Here is a 21,620-nt window from a genome sequence, read left to right as displayed (position 1 = left end):
CAAGGTTGTGCCCCACCATGCCCAGCCGTGATCAAGAACTTTAGGGACAGTCTTTTATAAAGGCACAAAGGCTCTTGGAGGATGGGGGTGGGGGGCGGGGGGGCCTCTAAGCCAGCCTCAGCCCCCTCGTGAGTGTCTGTCGAGCGACGACAGCAGAGTTACTAGCCAGTGCGGCCACAGGCCAGGCGAGCAGAGCGTCCCCAAAGCTGGAGGAAGCTGGGAGCAGAGGTCCCTACGAGGACCCATGATCCTGCCAACTCCTTGATCTGAACACCCCACCCCCACCCCCGAAAGTCTGGTTTTGCACTTCTGACCTCCATCTCTATAGAAGAACCAATTTATGATCTTCCATGCAAGGTAAGTCTGGGGTGACCTCGTTGCAGCTGCCGAAGATGATCAATACCAAGAGTAACAACTGGGCAGAATCTGAGCAGGAGCCAGGCTGGTGACAACGCACCCGTAATCCTAGCTGCTCTGGGGCCTGAGGCGAGTTAAAGTCTCACCCGAGTTTCTGAAAGAGCTACAGTCAGCCTGCCCAGCTGAGTGAGAGCCTGTCTCAGAATAAAAGGTAAAAACAAAGGAGAGGAAAAGACAAGACGGCCGGAGCGCCTTCTCTTCCAGGCGTTCTGGGCCTTAGCGGCAGACGGAAAGGGAGATGAGCAAGAAACGAGGGTTTTGACACTCAGTCGCAAAAGTAAATGTTCTGGTTTCAAAAACCAAAAAAGGAACAACAGAGTCAACAAACCAAAGAACAACACTGAGGACGCTGCTCAGTGGTAGAGGCCCTAGGTTCAATCCCTGGTATGAAAAAAAGTTATATATATATCAGTATATCCAGGAAGACCTATGAGGTATTGAGATGATCCAGACTCCCTCCCATCTGGGGAGTGGATGGCATCTAAAAATGAAAGAAACCTATTTTCCCCGTGGAAACTCTACTGCCCACCTCAGAGGGAAGGCAGCTGCTGCCATTCCTGCCCTGCCTCCCGGCTGCCCTGGGCGTGTCCCATCACAAATTGATCTTTGCCCTCTGTACTTGGGACAGCTGAGCAACCTCAAGATCTGGTCTCTTCCGCTTTCCTCCATTTGGTCACGTGGGCCGGGCCCTGCACACTGTCTCAGGAGCTCCAGTTTCCTAGAAGGGGAGCGTTAGGGATCACACAGCTCCCCTCTTCCCTCCGTGTTAGAAAACAGCCTCGGAACCAAGTTCTGTTCCCTGGGCAGAGCTCAGGAAAATGGCAAGACTGCGTCTGACCAGGCTAGGTGTGGTATCAAATAGGTGACCCTGGCTGTGCGCCCCAACAGGACACCCAGGTCCTCAGTTCTCCCTTGGGCGAATTTAAGTCAGGAAGGATACTTCTCTCAAAAACGCACACAGTTGGCTTGTGTATGGCGTGTCATACTTGAACCTAGTTTTTGAAGACATTCTTTAAAAGTGCCAGTTTTTACACAGCACTAAGAGAAAGTCAGTGACGTCTATAACTCCAGTTCTTCACCTCCCGGAATAGATGTCCCGAAGGCCACAGGTTGGGCCTGGCTTCTCCAGCCAGACTTTTCCAGAAGGAAGGGGCTGCACCTGTCCTCGCGGCCTTCAGTCGGGGCAGGCCACGGTTGGGCCTGTGAGGGGTCCCACCTCCACTGCAGAGCCCAGAGAACAAGGTCTAACAGTGGGCCGGAGCAGGTCTCACTACCCTCCTACCCTCCTCCCGGAGTCAGGACTGCAGTCAGCTTCTCAGCTTCTTCTGGGTCAAACGATAGCCTCGGAATCCCGAAAGCGACCTGCCTGCCTAGGGAGCTGTGGTGGTTTTACTAAGACAACCGTGTGTGCCTTGTACCAGAGACAGAGTAAGTCTGCAAAATAACACCCCCGGACTCCCAGCAGCCCTCACCCCTGGAGAAGATAAGCCAAGAGCTAGCTGGCGCTAAAGATGCCACTGCCATATAGTCAAATACGCAGAATCTCCACCTCCCACACCTAGGTGCTCTGGGCAAAGCTGAGCAAGCGGCCACTGGAGAGCTCTTGTAGATAACAGTGACGCTGCTTCCCTTTCTCACGAGTGTTTTTAAAGTCCCACTGCGTTGCCGGGCATAGTGGTGCACGTCTTTAATCCCGGCACTCGGGGGAGGTAGAGGCAGGTGGATCTCTGTGAGTTCGAGGCCAGCCTGGTCCACATAGTAAGTTCCAGGACAGCCAGGGCTACCACAGTGAGATCCTATTTCAAAAAGAAAATACATAAATAAATAAAGTCCTACTATGCAAGCTGGGGTGCACACCTTTAATCCCAGCACTCAGCGAGGCAGAGGCAGGTGGATCTCTGTGCGTTCGAGGCCAGCCTGGTCTACAAAGCGGGTCAAGGATAGCCAGGGCTACACAGAGAAGCTCTGTCTCAAAACAAAACAAAATCCTGCTGTGCAGCAGCTGTGTCGGGGGAACTGGTGATCTAGCTTTCTGGGCTTAAGGAGCTAATATTCTATAAGGGAGACCAACACTTGTGCCGTTTATTATATGCTCTTATTTGCATGTATGCACATGCGTGTGTATATCATCATGGCATTCAGCGACAAAAATACATGAACAACACCTATGGGGTACAAGAGAAGCCTCGCTGTTATGAGAGGCGTAATAATTGGTTCATGTTTTGAGGGATGAATAGGAGTTTGGCTTGGGGAACTGAGTGAGTGAGGAAGCTATTCCTATCTCAGAGCATAGCCAGCTCTCCTGAATTCACCTTCCTGAGAACCTTCTGTACCCATAAAGGCAGGCAAAGGAGAGCTTGGGTTCAGAAGAGGACGATGGGAAGGACAGGAAGAACCTTAGAAGGTTATGACAGCGCTTCTCAACCTTCCGAACGCTGCGACCCTTTAATACGGTACCTCGTGTTGTGGTGACCCCCCCAAACCGCAAAACTGTATTCTGTTGCTTCTTCATAGCTGTAATTTCGATGATGTTACGAGTCGTAATGTGAATATCTAATATGCATGGTATCTGGTGTGTGACTCTCAAAGGGGTCTCTGACCCACAGGTTAAAAACTACTAGAGAGGTTCCCTCTTCAGACAGCCCTGGTCGAGGGAGCGCTGGTGTGCCCACCGGATAGGAAGCCTTTGAAAGCCTGTCCATCCAAGGGCTATTAAGGATGGAGGGGGTGTTTAGGATGGAGATCGATAGACAGGACCCAAGGCTATGGAGAAGAAGAGGAAGAAGAGGAGGAGAAGAAGGGGGAAGTGAGGAGGAAGAAGAGGAGGCTGCTACACCTAGCAAAAGCAAGGTTGGAGTGAGGAAGACTTGAGAGTTGGCTAGTTAGGGTCAAAACAGACCCTGGGGAAGGAGCCAGGGAAATCAGAACTTTTTTGTGTTTTGTTTTATTTATTTATTTATTTATTTATTTAAGCCCCAGTGCCTTTCTCTGTCCTGGGCACACATGCTCAGTCCAGAGGAGAGGCAGCTGTGAGTTTGCTGGGTCTAAGACCGCCTTGAGAAACCTGGGTACGCAGCAGCTGTTTCTCCCTCCGGAGAGATACCCATCTGAAGGTCAAGGGAACGCCTCAGGGTGGCACTGCCCTCGGCCAGCAGCTGGGCCGAGGTGGGTTTGTGGGAGGTGACTGTACACACACACTTTCTCCCTTTCTGTTTACCTACACCTATCACCACCTCCTCCTCCCTTCTTTCCTCCTCCTCCACCCCCCCCCCCCCCGCCGTTGGTTTCCCTTCCTCCCCCTCCTCCTCCATCTCTATCCTTCTCCTTGGCAGTCTGAGAAAAGCTGATGCCCACAGGAAATTCTTTGCGTAATTTTAATACTTTTGAGACAGATTCCTCTGTGTAGACCAGGCTGACCTGGAACTGGTGATCCTCCTGCCTCAGCCTCCTGAGTGCTGGGGTTATCGCACCTGGTATATTATTTTAAGCACCCCTCCCCCCCATAACTACCTCTGAGCAGGGGCTCTGTGAGGGTTCTAACGAGCCTTGCCCACACACCAGGCTGCCCTGGCTTCCTCCAGTGAGGTCTTCAGGAGGGGCCATCAGGTCAGGAGTCCCCCAGCCTGCAGAGGAGCTCTGGGTGGGGGAGAGCAGACAGCCTGGGAACCGGTCCGCCAACCAGTTCAACCGGAGACTGGTTTCAACTCGGGGAGTTCAAAGGAGCTGAGATGCCCAGCCCAGCCCGCTAAGGCCCTTAACCCTTTCCCTGGTGTGCCCTGACAACATCCAAGTTGGTGGCTTACGCTGGAGAGGGGTCTAAGCCTCTTTGGAAGAGAAAATGGGTGGGGGAGGCTTTGGAGCCGGTTTCAGAATGCAACCAGACACTGAAGAGCAGGAAAACTGAGGAGGGAGGCTCCGTGCTCCCCCATGCCAGATGTCCCTTGGGATCCTGTCCTCTAGCTTGGTGATCCCAGGAGGGACCCTAGCTCCTGGGTGGATGCGGGGGCACCGGGATTGGATTTCTGGGGTGATGAATATTCATCAGCCTGAGCCAGCCTCTGCTTCTGTTTACTTAGCTGGGAGGGGCCCCGGGTTTCAGGTTCACCTTGACTCCTGGAGCCGCAGAGCTGCTCCAGGTACCTGCTGCTGCACCTGTTTCTCTCACACCTGCCCTGCAGCCGCTCCTACCCACCTCTCCAGGCTGAGGGTGGCCAGCACGGCACCCTGGAGACACCCTCTCTTCCTCCTCCTCCAGTCTCACCTGCCTGGGCAGCTCCTACGTTCAACTCCTCTAGGAAATAGTCTTGCCTCCAGCCCCGAGCGGTCCGGAGGATTACAGGTACCCGAAGCAGGGACTGGTGGGTGGGGAAACCGAGAGCCAGGGTTCTTACTTCTGCCTCCATGGTGGATGAGAGCCCGGCAGACAGACTCCGTCCAGTTTCACCTCAGTGGCCTCTTGGAGAAGGTCCAGGCCTCCAAAAAAAAAAAAAAACCTGCAGAGAAAGTTTCATTTTTAACTCCTAGCTCAAGACCACCCCTCTGGCCCACAACCCTGGACACCAGTGTATCTGGCTATCTGGTAGAGTGGTAGAGACATCTTCCACCACCCGTCCAGTCTCATTCAGGGTGGTCAAGGGCCACTGGGGGTCCCGCAGAAGGAGGGGAGCAGGTTCCACAACACGGAACCAACTCCCTCCCTCCCTCCCCTGCACCCCCCACCCCTGCCTCAGTCAATGGTTAACTTGTTGAGCTCAGTAGAAGCTTGGCCGCTCTGGGCAAAGCCCTTCAGAAACTGTCCTAGTTGGGGTGATGGGGCCTGTCTTGGGCGTTCGTGTGGATGCCATGGTGCTAGCCACCAGAGGCAGGAGGTGACAAGTTGTCTCACGAGGACTTTCACCGGCCCTGAAGCCACGCAAACAGCAAGAGGTGGAACTGGCATCCTTGGGGCCTGATTTCCCTCCTCCCATGATTGCAGGGCCCAGGGCAAGGGCTCAGCCCTCAGCCTGGCATCTTGGGGTCCAACCAGCAGGTCTCTGTGTCCACCACCAGGACCCCCTGGCTTTCTGAGATCACTCATGGGCATGTGACTGGAAACAGTTAACTCTTTACAACCCCGGAGCTCTGAGAAGCATGTACACAGCGGCACTTTTTGTTGTTATTTGTCCATTTTGTTTTATTTTTGAGACAGGGTCTCACTCTGGAGGCCAGGCTGAACTAGAAACTTATTGGGTGGATCAGGCTGGCTTTGAACTCACTGTGATCTCTCGCCTGAGGGCTGAGATTGCAAGTATGTATCAGCTTAATACCTGTTCTTTGTTTTTAGGCAGAGTTTCTTCCTTCCTTTCTTCTTTTCCTTTTTTTTTTTTTTTTGGTTTACAGAGACAGGGTTTCTCTGTGTAGCCCTATCCTGGAACTCTCCCTGTAGACCAGGCTGGCCTCGAACTTAGAACTTAGAGATCCACAGTCCTCTGCACCACCACTAACCCTGCCAGACAATTTCTTTCACCGTCCTGGAGCTCTGCTGACCTTCAACTCACCGAGATCCCGCCATCTCTGCCTTCTGGATGTTAGGGTTAAAGTCAGGTGCCACCAGCGGCAGATTTTATACTGTCTTTTATGTGCACTGAAGACTCTTGGAGCTGAGGTCTGAGTTATTATGAAAAGCGCAGAATAGACTGTCAATTTCTGTGTTTTACAAGTTTAGATTTCCATGTGTTTGCCTTGCCTCAAGGGACAAACACTTATTCAGGTGTTTAGGTGTCCTGGACGGAGAGGACAGGAGGGCCAGCGAAGGCATCATCCTCAGAGTCCAGGGTACAAGTCCAGGCCACAGGGCACCAAGGCAAGGCTCTAAGCTCTTCCCATTTACGGTCTTCCGGCCAGTTCCTCGTGACCAGTGGCCTCAAGGTATGCCATCTTGATAGGCAGTGACCCTCGAAGGCAGAAGCCCCTCTCCCAAACAGGGCTAGGAAATCGGGTGCTGAGGAGTAGATGCAGGAGCTGGGTCAGCCAGCCAGCCCTCCATTTCCCCAAGTCTCTGCTCCAGATGGGCAGTGGTGGGTCGACCAGACAGCTACCGGGCTGCACCCTGTCCCTCCCTCCTCGCCCTCCCACAGCTCCTTCCAGTAACCCACTCTGGAACACCAAGTTCTGTGCTAGGCCGTGCTAAGCCCAGGCGGGGCACGCTGCCAAGGCAAACCTCTCAGGCTGTCCCTTGGTGCACGCAACTCTCTGGGTGCCTGGAAGTACCCCCCCATCCCTCTGTCTCCCTCCTCCATGCTCTAACTGGGAGCCGAACAAAGTCTCCCTTCAGTGTCTGTCACTCGAGCCCAGCTAAAGGGAGCGGGCAATGGGGGGGTCTGCTTTGTGCACAGAGTAATGGCAGGGTCTCCTGGGCTGGGGCGTGGGGGGAAGGGAGAGTGTGTAGAGGGGCAGGAGACAGTATGAAGGGAGAGGGCTAGAGGGGTTCAGCTTGTTCCCAGCCCAGGAGGGTGCCTTGCTTTTGTTTTTCTTCTGAATTGGATATACTTTCCTCACCCCCAAATACTCTTAATGCATTATGGAAATTATAAAAATCAGAGAACCAAAGGGGGAGAAAGCAGTATCCTATATTTCTTCTACATCAAAAAACAAACAAAAAAAAAAAACAACACACACTGCCATTCCAATTTGCACTTGTCTTTCTGGAGGTCTTCTAAAATATAATGAAAGACCATCAAGATTGGGCTGTTTGCTGCGGGGGATTAAACCCAGAATTTGGGGTATATGAGGCAAAGGCTCCACCACTTAGCTATGTCTTCAGCCCCCTCCATCATCAGCTTTTTTAAAAATGACATTTCTGTTCTGCTTTCTGTTTGTTTAAGACGGAGTCTCTCTTTGTAGGCTTGGCTGGTCTAGAACTCACTAAATAGACCAGGCTGGCCTTGAACTCAGAGACCTACCTGCCTCTGCCTTCCCAATGATGAGATTAAAAGGTGCACACAAATCCTGTCTTGCCTAAATTATATTTAAGAAAATTATTTTCTGTAGCTGGGTGTGGTGGCGTTCACCTGTAATCCCAGCACTCTGGGAGGTAGAAGCAAGTGTGAGTTGGAGGCCAGCCTGGTCTACAAAGTGAGTCCAGGGATACACAGAGAAACCCCGTCTCAAAAAACCAAAGGGGAAAAAAAATATTGTGTGTATAGGGGTGTGCCATGGTGCATCAAGTCAGGGGAGGGCTTTTGAGAGTCGGTTCTCTCCTTCCACATGTGAGCCTTAGAGATGGACTCGGGTCACTAGGCTTGGTAGCAGGTGCATTTGCCTGCTGGCTGTCTCAAAAGCCTCACCGTCAGCTTTTAAAGAAGGTAACAAATGTGGGTCTGGGTTGCGTGGCCATCTAGCTTTCTGGGATCTACTGGCTTCTGCACCCTCCTTCCCCCTTCCCTGGAATTGTCCGGCGCGTGTCAGGGTTCATAAGACCAGGCCGCCAACCTCTCCAGGCTCAGAGATGCCTTTGCTTGTGCCCGTGAGTTCCCTCTATAGAGGTGAATTCCTCCAGACTTCCGTCCCCTCCGCCTGTCTTCCGTGCTGCGCGAGTCAGCAATGGCTGGAGAGCGTCATTCCCCAGGCCTTCCTCCAGCTCATAAGTGCCTTTGTGGAAATTAATAAAAGATGAGGCCTGTGTGGAGGTAGCTCCATGTCGGGGGCACATGGCCTGTGAGCGGAGAAGCCTGGGTTTCAGCCCCCAATCCCACATCATCCATTATGGAAGGGTACAGTACAGCCTGTGAGGATGACAGGTCGGGCTCCGCCTGACCGCCTTGCAAATTTTTAACTCCCCTTCAAACACCTGTCCTGTGGCAGTGTGGTAGGAGGGAATTGGGACAGGTCCGCTAATGATTACCCCACCTCCCAAGTTTTCCTTTGCAAAGCAGGTCAACCTGGGTAGAGGGGCAGTAACGGATGGGCTAACTGCCAGGGCTGCGTGGGATGGATAAGGACACTGAGCACCAGAGAAGGAACTTGGCTAGAAGTCAGGAGGCAGGACCCAAGATCTCCCAGTCCTAGTCCTGCAGCAGCCCTCTCCCCGGGAAAGGCTCGTGCTGTTGGGAGTGACAGGTGGCTGGAACTATCACAGATTCTATTTAACTCTGTCATGTGTTTCTGCTGGTGTGACCTGTCATTGGTCTGCCAATCCTGGGCAGTGGTGGGAAGGACTTGGTCCTGGTGCCGAAGACCTGGATATGTGTAACTAGCCTATAGCCTGTAGGCTTCGAAGAGAAGACCTCCAAGCTCCCTCTGCAGCTTTGGAAGGCATGGGTAGGGTTGTCTCACTGTCTCTCTGCCTGGCTCAGTGTCTTTCCTCTTCGTGGCTGCTTTGAAGGCTCTTTCCCCAACTCTTCAGCCTTGCCTTCAATTCTTACAGGGCCTCACCATGTAGCTCAGGCTGACCCCCCAACTCACAACCCTCCCAGCTCAGCCTGTGTGTTGGGATTACAGGCGTTAACCAGCACACCTGCCTCTGTCTCTTAAAATAGCCACTAACTATGAATGAGCCTAGAGAGGGCTGGCCCTTTCCTCCAGTTCACCCACTGACCTTTGTCTCTGCCACTTGGCTCAGCAGAAAAGCCCTGCCTGGCCTTAGGGACCACCATGACTGAAGTTGGTTGGTGGAAACTGACCTTCCTGCGAAAGAAGAAATCCACGCCCAAAGTGCTCTACGAAATCCCTGACACCTACGCCCAAACGGAGGGAGGAGCAGAGCCCGCGGGACACGACGGCGGAGACCCCCACAGCGACTTCAGCAGCCGCCTGGAGAAGATTGTGGACAAGAACACCAAAGGCAAGCATGTCAAGGTCTCCAACTCTGGCCGCTTCAAAGAGAAGAAAAAAGTCCGAGCCATGTTGGCGGAGAACCCCAGCCTCTTTGATGACAGGGAGGACAAAGGACAATGAAGGCAGCCGAGGAGGACACTAGCACCTCCCTGTTCCCTGCCACTCGTGGGGTCTGAGGCAGGAGCTTGTCACGCTGGCCTCTTTGGTCATAGCTAAAACCACGGTGGCGGTTGATCCCTGCTGGCAGGAACACCTGGTTCTTAGGTTTGTATTTATGTGCCCCAGCTTTACGAAGGGCCTGTGAGACCCCAAGGGTCCTCTCCCCATGATCGCATAGAGACGCTCTGGTCCACCATGAAAATTGTCACCTAGAAGTACAGCCATCCTTGGCACAGTGGCTTCACAGAGAACAGACAGGGAACAGGGCAGACTCCACCCTCTCCCTGGCACAGGGTTAAAGGTGAATTTGAATTGCTGCTCTCTCTACTTTCTCTACCTGTGACTGTTCCCTGGACCAATCCTAGAAAGGCAGGGTTGCGAGGAAGCCAGGTGACAGTGGTTTCTTTGGTGCCAGAGGCGGAGTGCTGAACTTGAGATCACCTCTTAGTTCAAGGAGTAAACTTCCTGGAACTTTGCTCCCAAGAGCGGAGGGGCGAAGGATGTGGCGCTCCCTAGGGGGCTACAGAAGGCAGACGGAGAATCCTCCTGAGCCCTCGCCTTGACCACCACTTGTGTAGGTGCCGAGTGACACACCCCAGTCCAAGGGTCCAAAGTGGAGGAGTGACGGCTTTCCTCCATGCCTTCCCTGGTAGTATTTGAGACGGATCAGCCCCAGGAGTCAATCCCGGAGCCCTGAATTTGGTTTGAAAAGTTATGGTAGGTTTTACTTAGGAATAAACAGTGCCGCAGAAACAAAGGTCTTATTTACACTCTTTATGGAATGGAATGTTTTTACATCCGTACTTTCCTTGGTCTCGTCAGACGTCAGGAAGGGGGCCCCAAGTGTGACGCTGTCAGGAAACCCACCACCAAGCTCGGCTTCACATGGCAGGGGAGAGAAAGGAAGGAGACAGATGCCCGTGAACAACGGTGAGGCCGCAGGGGCTGTCAGAGAGTGGGGCAGGCCTTTGGTCACAGGCCCTAAGTCTCTGTCAGGCTCAGGGCTTCAGTTTGGGACCAGCAGTTAAATTCTGGTGCCACCAGTTAGGAGCTTGATGGAGCCCAGGGACATTTTAAAAAGAGAGACTTCTCTGAAGCCAGCCCTGAGGGCAAATCTTTATAATCTCAGCTCTTGCTGAGGCGGGAGGACTGCAGGTTCAAAGGTCAACCTGAGGTATAAAGAAAGGCCCTGCCTCAAGAAACACAACAGAAGCTGCTGAGGGCCGCTGGGGGTTTCCTTCCTCCTCCTCCTTTTCTTACAGAATGCCCCCATCCCCACTGCTTCAGTGTAAGAACCAGGGGAGAGTTCTTTCTCACCCTGTAACATTAGGTCTGGTTCTTGCTCAGGCCACAGGACTTGAGAACTGGGGAGGGGGGGGACACAAATCCCTAGAACTCACGGTGGGACCAGGGGAAGACTGAGGTGGCCACTCAGCTTCCAGTCAGCTCCTCCAAGGGCGCTGGGCCACCCCACCCTAGGGAGCTGTTGCTGAGGAAGTGTATTGCCAAAACAAACATACCTATACAAGGAGACCTTTGTTAGCTGCCTCACCCAGGCCAGGGGAACTCGAAGGGAGGCAGAGCAGGGGCTGAATAGAAAAAAGACGTCAAGGACCCTGCCTTTACTTCGACCTTTTGTACCCCTTCCTTCTCCCCAGAACTTTCTAGGTCTCATGAGTTACTCAGGTCATAAAGTCTCCCACAAGGGTCCGAGATGTCCCCCAATCTTGCAACCTTGCTGTTGCTAGCAGCCACGTACCCTGCTTACAACAACGGGGTGTCTTTCTAATCTGCCCCCACACCCCCATCACTGACAGGTGCTGCTGTTATCTCCACCTTCTGTGAGTTCACTGAGGGGCAGAGCGGTTGAGCATTTGGTTAAAGGGAGAGCTGGTCTGCTTGTGTGAACCCTGCCGTCCTGCCCCGCCCCCGGCACTTTCCATTCTCCACTGTCTTCCGTTGTATGTTGGAGTGGTAAGGCAGGAACAATCAGTTACCTTCTACAGAATGGGGCTGGGGATGAGACAGGACAATGTTTATGTCTTAGGCCACTGGGAGGTGACTGCCACCAAGGGGAATGTGCAGGCTCCGGAACCAATGGGAGAGAGCCAACTGGTTATGGCTCCTCCAGGAGCCATACTGTAGGTCCCTTTGACATCAGCCCATCCCAAGATTACATAACCCCAGGTAGGGAATGAAGATTGGTATATTGGGTATAGATTTGTGTCTGGTTTTGCTTTTCGGAGAAAGGCGCTCACACTGCAGCCCAGGTGGGCTTGGAACTCACTCTGTAGACCAGGCTGACCTCAAAGTTACAACAGTGCCCCGTCCCTGCCTCCCAAGTATTGGGATTACAGACCACCCGGCTTCTACCTTTCTACCTTCTCCTTCCACTCCCCCCCACCCCGGCCTCCTCTCCCCAGTCCAATGCCGAGAACTGAATTTACACGTGGCTAGATGGTGCTCTATGGCTGAGCTGTATCCCAAGCATTTCCTCCCATGGGCTCCCTGGTCTCTAAGCCTTTCTTATGCACCACCACAAGCCCAGGATGATCTCTGCAGGAACCTTCCGGGGAGTCGGCCCATGTCCCCCTGAACTGGCTGGCTAGAGAGCTCTAACTGCCCCAGGGCGTCCCAGGCAAGGCAGGCACACATTTTCAGGAGCTGTTAGAGGAAGGAGGAGGGGGAGCCAGAGAGTGCAAATATGTGTGGAAGCCCCAGCCGGGAGAGGCTACGGTTATCAACCACGGTTTCACTGGGAAGCAACCCAAGCAGAGAAAGGGGGAGGCAGCGAGGCTGCCTGTAACCGGCCTCTACTACCCAGTAGAGGGCAATCCTAGCCAGCAGTCTCCCCCTGCTGGACCCTGCCTCTCTGGCCACAAAAGCAAGAAGGGAGGAAAGTCCTGTAAATCCACTGCCCAGCTTCCCTGTCTGCTGAGGTGCCTCGTGGGGGCAGACCAGATGAAATCGGGTTAAACATTAATATCACCCATGGCTGACAAGTTTTTATTACACACCTGCGCGTTGGAAGTGACAGCTGAGATCACGCTGAGACCTGGGGGCACACACAGCCCCCTAACAGAGGTGGGGTGCAAGACTTCTCCTCAACAACCCCAGCTGTCTGTATTAATACAGTCACAGTCCATGGGACATCAGCGAAAGGGGTGAGGTAGGTAGGGGTAGCTGGCAGGTGGCCACAGGGTCAGTGTCCTTCCTGGACCCAGGCTTAAGTGGGAGGAGGGGATCAACACAGGAGAGGAGGAGCCTCGGGAGGAGCCTTTGTCAGGGACAGAGGCTGAAGCACACAGCCATAAAATCAAAAGAAGTACAGTATCCCCAAAGAAACAAGTTCACGGCCAACCAGAACAAATAATGGTTCTCTGAGTCACAGCAAACATGGCCTGGCCCTGGCTCCTTTCCGCAGGCGGTAGGCCTTTTGTACGTCTGCCCTGTTCCTGGAAGCGGAGTCACACCAGCCACAGCTCCCAAGATGGGCTTTCCCCAAAACCACGAGCAAAGCCAAGGAAATAATGCTCAGAGCCTTCTCCACTTGTGATTCTCCTCTATTGCACGCTACTCCAGCTGCTAACCGACGCCAGCTGAGTTCAGGGACCTCAGAGGGTGAGTCCTGGAGAGACTTAGACGTGAGGGACAGAAAGGGCGGTGGACTTAGCTTAAAAACAAGGCCCAGAGCTGGGCCTGGTGCCACAGGCTGCAAACACTGCTATGCAAAAGACTGAGGCAAGGGGACTCACGGCAAGACCAGTCTGGACTAAATACACAGTGAGTTTAAGGCTTAGTCTTAAAATAAAAGGTAAAAAAAAACAAAACAAAACAAAAAAAAAACAGGGATTCTAGCTCAGTGGTAGAGTGTTGCCTAGCGTCAACAAAAGCCTAGGTTTAAACCCAATGACACACACACACACACACAGTGAGAGAGAGAGAGAGCAGGCTCCCAGTCCTTCACCCCCTCTTAACAGCTCTGTCCCATTCTCTTCCATCCGATCTTTTCCAGACAGTCTTTGTCCAGAGTCAAGGTGCAAGTCTCTCGTATACCCAGTCTTCCTCCCCTTGGTGGCTCATGGGTCCCAGAGGGGAGCCTCCCGCCGTCAGGTCTCGACGGAAGACTATCCGGTCATGCAGGCGGTTGGTTTGGCCTTGCCAGAACTCCATCACCTGGGGGTACAGGATGTAGCCACCCCTACGGAAGAAGCACAGGTTGACATGCTGTGCCCGCGTCCCCTCTCATCCCAAGCTTTCTGGCAGGACGCTCCTGTGACGCGGCTGAGGCCTTCCCAGAGAAGGAGATCTATAACTCCACAGACAGGGCCCCAGTGTCCCTTCCTGGATAGCCACCCGGCAGAGGTATCACTTACCAGTACTCCGGCTTAGGCACCTCTTGTTCCCGGTAGAGCTGCTCCAGTTCCTCATTTTTCTTTCTCAGGTACTGTTTGAAGAAGAAGACAGAGGAGGAGTCAGGCACAGGCAATGATCCACTCAAGGACTTACAAACATAGGCTCCGGGGCAGGACCCAGGCCAGTATGGGGGACAGAGGTGAGGAAGGTAGATTAGGGCCCTGAGCAACAGGAGGGCCAGACAGAAGAGACCCATTTCCCATCATCCTTTCCTCTGGGCAGGACTGACAGGGTCCTGGCACCTTCTGGAGATAGCCTCTGGGGATAAGCCTAGGGTCCCACTTACCTCCCGGTCAGGGATCACGGAGCTCTGGCGGCTGACCACAGCCCCAATCTGGCTGCTCTTGGGGCGGGAATGGAAGTAGCTCTCAGCTTCCTCCTCGGGCAGCCTCTTCACAGGGCCCTCCACCCGCACCTGTTCGTGGATGACGCTGGCTAGGCGATGGCTGCCGCCACCGACCCCTCCCACCAGCACAAGGCTCCATTTCTCCCCTCTCTATCAGATGCCCCAACACTCCTGGCTCCCACCAGACTGTCTGAGAGCTGTGTGAGAGGCAGAGCGCCCAGGGCCAGGCAGAATATGTGCCCAGCCTGGGGAGCCCTCCCTACATTCATTTATAAATTCACCCCTGCCCGCCTAGCCCACCGGAAGTTGTCTTGGGGACGGACGCTCACTCACCTGCCGGTTCAGGGGCTCCCAGTAGAAGACGAGAGAGGCAAAGGGATTAGAGTCCTGGAAACAAGAGAGAAGCCATAGGTACCATCAGAACAGAAAAGCGATGCTTCCTGCGAGTAGAAGGAAGGCAGGAGATGGAGTAAGATACCACCAACAGATGCACTCAGCTCGTTTAAATCCCCAAAGATCAGCCTCCTGTGACACATCTGAAGACAGGCTCTGAGGGGCGGAGTAACACGCTGAAGTCGCCACAGACAGAGCTAGAGCACGGTTTAAGCCAGTTTAGCTGCAGTGTGAGGCCTGGCCATTCCAACCACCACAGATCCTTATCTTGAATATTTTATTGTTGTTTATTTTGTTCTCGTTTTCGAGACAGGCTCCTACTCTGTAGCCTAGACTGACTTAAGTTTGTGGTAATCCTCCTGCCTCAGCCTCCTCCTTGGGGGGTGCGAGCCACCACATCCAGCTTACTCAGGGAACCTTGAGCGCCGATGGGAAACGTACCTCAGGGTGGCATGACCAAATACATATGAACTGCCAAGTCCCGTGCACTTTAGACCAGGTGTTGGGGACAAAATAGGTTCAATAAGAGTGGCAGCTCTTACTCCATAGAGCTTATGGTGTGGCAGGAGACAAGGGTCGCTCAAGCAATCCCATTACCAAAACAACAAAGTAAAGCTGTGAGCCAGGCGCCCCTGGCAGCGGTAAGTAAGGAAGGCTTCCCTAACGAGGGTCTCGAGACCTGACGACATGGCAGCTGACTGGGTAGCAGCGGTCCGTCCACACACACAGTGCAAACGGCCTTGAGGCAAGAGGGAGCCCCGGTAGAGACACAGACAGATGGGGCAGGGGAATCATGAGAAGACCATGTAAGCCAGGGCGGAGGAGGCTAGCCCTGGGAAGATTTACCCCGACCCTCACCAGCTCTTTCCCCTTCCGACTCTCGTAGTTAGTGAAGAAGCGGAAGCCGTCCTTGCCAAAGCCCTTCAGCAGCAGCATGCGGGCGGAGGGTTTTCCGTCTCTAGGGGCACACAGCAGAGCAGCAGGTCAGAGCCCATTCCGGTGTTCTCACCCCTGAGCAACCCCTTCGGCCACGCCCCTTACCGAGGCAAACATCACATAGACAAATGCACAGTCACAAGCTGAAAAGGCGGGGGGAGGGGGAGGCAGAGAGTCAAGCTGTGGGGTCCAATGCCATCAAACAATGCCCTCGGGAACTTGAACTTCTTCTGGAGGTACAAGTGTGATTCGCCTCCTTGTGGATCACAGTATCCCACTAAGGGATGTATGGAGCACAGCCCCAATCGCTGTGTGACTATAAAGCTTCAAGGGAGGCAATTAAGCTGACAAGCAGTCAGAGGGATGGGACGCTCTCTAATCCACTAAGACCCGATGTCTGGTCACATGACGATACAGCAAGGGGGCGGCTGTCTTCAGAGGCCAAAGCAGACACCGTCCCGGACAGCCTCTTGCTCTCAGACTTCTAGCCTCCTGAAGTGTAAACAGTTAACTTCTGTTGCCTAAGCCGCCCAGCCCTAGTACTTTGGTATGACAATGCCGAAAAAAACTTGTAACACTGGGAGAGAATGGACCAGTATCAAAGCATCGAGCCAACTGATCACTCAGAGGGGCAATGGCAGGCGGTCCTCCGCCCAGAGCTCTGGGTAACACTCAGGGAGGGTTAAAGCCCTGTCTTGACACCTGGTGCTTTAGGGAGGAGGGACAAGAGGAGGTGAATAACAGGCTAAATAAGAGATTTCTCAAAGGGTATGACGGATTGCCAAGTCCTATGTTGGGTTTTCAGAGAGGGGGAGGGCTTCAGGAGCAGTCCCGGAGATGTAGCCTCCCGAAGGGCAGATGGGGCTTGAGCAGACAGGAGCATGAGGGAGGCCAAGGGTTGCGAGTGGACACATCCAGGAGCAAGGCATATAAGGAACTGCATTTTACCATCAGTGATCCAGCTTTTGGTTTACCAGTTAAGGACTGGGTGACTGGGGCTTGGGGAAGACAAGTAACTCAACTGAGGCTTTAATGGGCACAGAAAGTTGAGTGCGCTTGGTTGGGGTCTTCCTCAGTCTCCAGCTCCGCCTGGAGCCATCCTCCCAGGGGCCCGTGGCTGTGCGTACCTGGTGCAGGTAGCCAGGCACATGGCATTGGCTTCCCCGATATCCGGACACTGAACGGCCTCCTCGAACCAGGAAGCAAACTGCTTCATGGGGTCCAGGGAGGTCAGATGAGCCTCCTCAAACGCCTGGGAAGAGAATTTGACCTGGTGAACATCTAGTGATTACTGTGTGCCTGGGATGGGTTGAGGTGCTTTTCAAATGTAAATGCATTTAACCTTCAAAACGATGGCCTTGAAACAAACAAACAGAAACGCTGCCCAAAAAATAGGTTCTGTGTCCCCCTAGAGGTGATGAAACAGGCATAAAGTGGTTTCTGGGTCTCTTAACCAGGAGGGGATGAAGAATAAGTTCCTGTGGGTCACCCGTTATTTTTCACGGAGTGGTTGCAAGGTTTCACGAAAACCTACATTTTAGTCAAGCACTCCCGGAAATGTTCACATACAATCACACTTAGCCGCTGTAGCTCTGGATCTCAATTCCAAAACGGTTCTCTCGAGTCCCCTGACCTGAGGGTCGGGGTTAAGGAGAAGACCCAGGAAGTTCTGAGGGTGGCAAAAATGAAGAGCTTCCGGGTTAGCCTGGCACTCCCTGTATAGCAGGGTGACCCCGGACTCTGGTCCACCGTGCCTAGTTTATTTGGTACTAAAGACAGAACACCAGGCAAGAGTCTACCAACGGAGCTACAAATCCACCTTCCACTCCTTTATTATTTTACATCATGCTTTATGACTGTTTTTTTAAAGCATTTACAAATGCCTAAAAGGCAGGCTGGTAGGATGGCTCGGCGGGTATAGGCATCTCCCAAGCCTGACGACCTGAGTTCATTCCTGGCGAAGGAGAAAACCAACTCCTAAAAACTGTCCTCTGAGTCTCTCTCTCTCTCAATGAAAAAAAATTAGAGAAACCCCAAACCCATAGCATCCTTGTAAAATAGGTACTAACATTTTACAGGTGAGTAAACTGAGGCCCAGAGAGCATAAATCGCCCATGGTGATACAGTCAGAAAAGGGCTGGGTTCCAACCCAGGTAGGCTCTGGATCCGTACCCCTCAGCACTGCGACAAGGGCCCATGAGCACACCTCAATCCACGTTTTCCCCCGAGCCCCCCTCCCCGATGGTTGTCTCCAAGTCCCCCTTCTCCCATCAGGGTGACCCCTGAATCCTTGTTGCTCTGTAAGTGGCCCCTGAAGCCCCAAGGCGCTCCTCCAACTCTGGGGTAGGTGACCCAGAGACACCCCCTTTCCGCGCAGCGGTGGCACCTCTCGGTCCCCGCGGTAACTCTTGCGCATCGGCCCCAGGTCCATGACAGCACCCCGACGGCACAGGTGACGGAGGTAGCCCGGCCACTTCGCAGGTCGCCTAAACGTCACGGTGACGCTCAGAAGCCCGTACGTCATGCAGGCGGCCGGCCACGTGACCCGGCGTCGCCTGACCCTGGGTTCCTCCGGGTTCGGAACCAATGGCTCAGCTTGCGCGCCTAGCCTGGGAAGGAAGGATTCTGCCAGTGCCCAGACGAACCCACGGGTCCTCAAGTCTTGGAGCGAAGGTGCCCCCGGGGATCAGCCAATAGCCGAGCGGGATCAGAGCAGGGAGGCAGACGCCGAGAGCTCATTGCGTTGAGTTTCCCCCAGCAGCCAATGGGCAGTGCCCTCGGGGGCGGGCGCAGAGAGACGCGGAAGTGCTGTCACCGCCGTTAACACACACGTGGAGGTTTGTTAAAGGTGCAAGGACCGCAGCAGCCCAGGCGGGCATGGGGTGGGACCACCGGGGCTGGAGGGGACCCGGCCGCCCTAAGTGGCCGCTCTGCATACCGTGGGCTGCGGAAGGAGAGTGTAGGGCAGGAGCCAGCTCCCGGGAGCGGGGTTTGGGCCCCTGGGGGAGGGGTGGATGGTGTTGGGACCAGCCTCAGAAGCAAGGGGGTGGGGAGCGCAGAGAGAAAGGGGGTTGGTCTGGGCTGAGGGGAAAGAGTGTGGCTTGAGGATAGGAGAGGCCGAGACGGCTTGTGGACCGCCCAGGACAGGTGCCGAGGGCCGTGGGGCTGGGGTGGTCCTCTGGGGACTGGGGAAGCGCTCCGGGGTCAGGAGGAGACTCTGACGTGAGAAGGGAGTCAGCTGAGTGGAAAACAGGGGGAACAGTCGGGATCGGGCTATCCCAGACCCGAGGGCCCTTTTCTTATAACTTAGAGCCCACTCCTGCCTCGTTTTCCCCATGGGTGGGCTGGGCTCAGAGCACCCTACTCCTGGGCCGTGGCGTTTACACTAGCTACTGCTCCAACAGATGCAAGACCGTCCCTCGCCCAGGCCTCTTGCAACCTGGTTATCCCCCCCACCCCCCTTCCTAGGTAGTGGGACGCATGGTTCTTAGTACGAGCAGCGGCCAGCCAAGGATACAGGGGATCAGGTGCCAGCAAAAATGACTTTAGGCCGTGGACGGAGGGCGGAGAAGTGGGAAACCCAGTGGAGGAGATGACGCTGAGGTCCCGAGGTCTGCCGGCCTCTGGAGCAGGAGCCACGGGCGCCTAGAACCGTGCCAGGTAAGAGAAATTCTTGGCCCGCCCAGGTGTCCGCAGTGGGGAGCTGTCACGTGTTCATCGCTTGAGCCTATGGAAATCTGCAATCTGCTCCACAGAAACAAGTGGAAGCTTGCTGGGCGTGGTTGTGCACGCTGGTCATCTCAGCACAGGTGTGAGGCCGGCCTGGACTCCGTCAGATCCTGTCTCAAAAAAAAAAAAAAAAAAAAAAGGAAAAAGACAGAGCTTAATTATTCGAGGCTGTGGGTCCTTCACCGGTTGGGATTTTTGGTGCTTGGTCATTGCTTGCTCCCATGAACATGATGTAGAGAGCTGTGTGGACCTTGTGGTTGACCAAAGCAGTCATTAGTGGCTTTCATAAGGGCCCGTTTCTTTTTACATTCCTGGGCTACGGTTACAACCGGAGCTGGAGTTTTATAGGTACTAAGACCTCAGAGACAGGAGCAGGGATGTGGAGCCGTACACCTCCGGGGCTCACGAGATGAAGCCCAGCTACTTAGTGAGCCCCTGCCTCTGTGAAATGTGTCATTTATGTAGCCTATGCATTCAGTAAACATTTACTGAAGACTGCCTGTGAACCAGCATTGAGCCAGCATTGGTCCTATCATACCAGAGTGAGAGCAACCGCATGGTTCCAGTCCACCGTGGCAGAGGGATGAGCTAGAGAGAGCTACAGGCGGTTAGCAGGTTTCAGTTAGGTAAGGGGAAAACAGAACCAAAGGGGGATGAGCAGTCTGGGAAGGCTTCATCATGGGAGCTGACTGTAGATTTGTCTTAAGGCGTATTTTGCCAGCTGGGCAGTGAACAGGTGGCGTTCAGGTAGAGGGACTGTGGGCAGTAATGGCAGAAGCACCTGGGATCTTGGAGCAATCCGATGCTCCTGGCGCCTGACAGACAGGTGAGACAAGCAAGCAGGGACTGGGGGTGAAGGAAGTGAGGGCCCATCTTTTGGAAAACAGTGTTTCTAATTTTTTTTTTTTTTTTAATCTTATGAGGCTGTGGAACCTATAGTTACTTTTGTAGTGGTTGGTTTTGTTTGTTTGTTTAAGTGGGGGAGGGGCCAAGGGACTGCCTCAGCGCAGGTGAGGCGGAATGTGTCCCTGAGACAGCCACCTGGGAAGTTTGAGGCTGGAGGATCATGAGTTTGAGGCTAGCCTGGGCAGCTTAGCAAGATTTTGCATCCAAAGAAAGACTTCCTCAAGGGAAGCTTCTCTAAGGGGGTGTAGCTCAGTGGCAGAGCACTCGACCCGTTCAGCAGGCTCTGGATCCCACCCCCGGCACCATAGAAACAAAGCCAAACCAGATGGGAATGGGAAAGAGGGCTGGATTCCAGCTCCTCTCTTCTTTGGCAACTGTCTAGGAAGTTTGCTGATGGCTCCTTTGCTGTATTTTCCCTCTGTCTGGAAGATAGCAAGCAGGCTTGTGTTGTGCTTTTCTGCTCGGTGGGATTTGGTGTCTATAAGCAACAAAGCGGCCTTTCCCGGCACAACCAGAGGCAAGACAAAGGTGTGGCTGGTGTTTCCTTTTCTTTTTTTGGGGGGGGAGAACTGGCAGTGCTTTTTTTTTTTTTTTTTGTTACTGGTACTGCATTCGCCATCCTCTAACTTTGTAGGATTATTCTTTTCTTGGGAAAAGCCTAACTCAATAAGCAATGTCTTGCAAAATGGCGTTGCACAGAGAGCTACACCGCTTTCTCAGGATGAAGCAGAGAAGGGTGGGGTTCAGGGGCTGTGTCTTAACTGTTTGCTTCTGAGGTTTATCTTCTTCCTTCTTCCTCATCTTTCTCCTCTTCTTCCTTTTCTTCTTCCTCTTCTTCTCTCTTCGACACCATGCCCAGCACATTTATTTATGTTTTTAAAACTACCCATCTCTTCCAGGCTTGGTAGCAACTCAGGAGGCAAAGGCAAAGATCTCTGAGTTCCAGGACAGCCAAGGCCACACAGAGAAACTGTGTCAAAAAACAAAACCCTATGTCTTCATCTAATTTGTCAGGATTATTGGCTTGTTATTTCTTTGCTTTTCTTTTTTTTTTTTCCTTTGAGACAGAGTCTCACTATGTAGCCCTGATATCCTGGAACTCACTCTGTAGACCAGGGTGTTCTTGAACTCACAAAGGCCTTGAAGTCAGCCCCGGGGAAGAATAACCCTTGTGCCCGAGGCAATGTGTGGCAGAAAGAGGTCAATGGGTCAGCCTGCTCCTTTGCCCTCCCCAGGATCCAGAACACAGCAAAGCTCTCCGCAGCTGCCAGGGCTGCACTGAGATGCAGGGGTGGCTAATGAGGCTTCCGGGCCGGGGATGATCCTGCTGTATGGGTCTAATATTGCCCAAAGGCTTGAGATTGGGCAGTAAAGGTTCTGCTGACGGATCAGTCATCAAGGCAGAGAGCCCAGATCCATCTGAGACCCACGGCCTTTTTTCTTTTTCAGGTAGGTGGGGGTTGACTGGCTTTGGGGGAAAGCCACTGCGGTGTGCAACAGGAGA

General features: G+C 53.6%; 2 protein-coding genes across 5 annotated transcripts; one reads left to right on the top strand and one right to left on the bottom strand.

Annotated features, from left to right (window-relative positions):
- The first annotated feature begins 4,439 nt into the window (after nt 1–4,439).
- On the top strand, nt 4,440–10,147 carry Prr15l (proline rich 15 like). 4 transcript variants are annotated; one of them, XM_021641992.2, is made up of 2 exons: nt 4,440–4,756; nt 9,017–10,147. In XM_021641992.2, the coding sequence occupies exon 2, from the start codon at nt 9,049–9,051 to the stop codon at nt 9,349–9,351; it is 303 nt and encodes a 100-aa protein (XP_021497667.2). In that variant the 5' UTR covers nt 4,440–4,756; nt 9,017–9,048; the 3' UTR covers nt 9,352–10,147. The 4 variants fall into 4 exon arrangements, with proteins under 4 accessions (XP_021497667.2, XP_021497668.2, XP_021497666.2 ...); XM_021641993.2 differs by having other exon boundaries at nt 4,466–4,756; nt 9,020–10,147; XM_021641991.2 differs by lacking the exon at nt 4,440–4,756 and adding an exon at nt 6,873–8,715 and having other exon boundaries at nt 9,020–10,147.
- A 2,235-nt stretch (nt 10,148–12,382) lies between these two features.
- Pnpo (pyridoxamine 5'-phosphate oxidase) lies at nt 12,383–18,148 on the bottom strand. Its single transcript, XM_021641989.2, has 7 exons — nt 17,868–18,148; nt 16,609–16,733; nt 15,404–15,503; nt 14,486–14,539; nt 14,093–14,221; nt 13,767–13,837; nt 12,383–13,591 (listed from the first exon to the last, which is right to left on the bottom strand). Exons 1-7 carry the CDS (start codon nt 18,003–18,005, stop codon nt 13,423–13,425), a joined length of 786 nt encoding a protein of 261 aa, XP_021497664.2. The 5' UTR covers nt 18,006–18,148; the 3' UTR covers nt 12,383–13,422.
- Nucleotides 18,149–21,620: the final 3,472 nt, after the last annotated feature.

Source organism: Meriones unguiculatus, chromosome 7, assembly GCF_030254825.1.
Source record: "Meriones unguiculatus strain TT.TT164.6M chromosome 7, Bangor_MerUng_6.1, whole genome shotgun sequence".
In the NCBI taxonomy this organism is placed as follows: Eukaryota; Metazoa; Chordata; class Mammalia; order Rodentia; family Muridae; genus Meriones; species Meriones unguiculatus.
The sequence above is the reverse complement of the archived record's forward strand: the minus strand, read 5'-3'. Positions and strand labels throughout refer to the sequence as shown.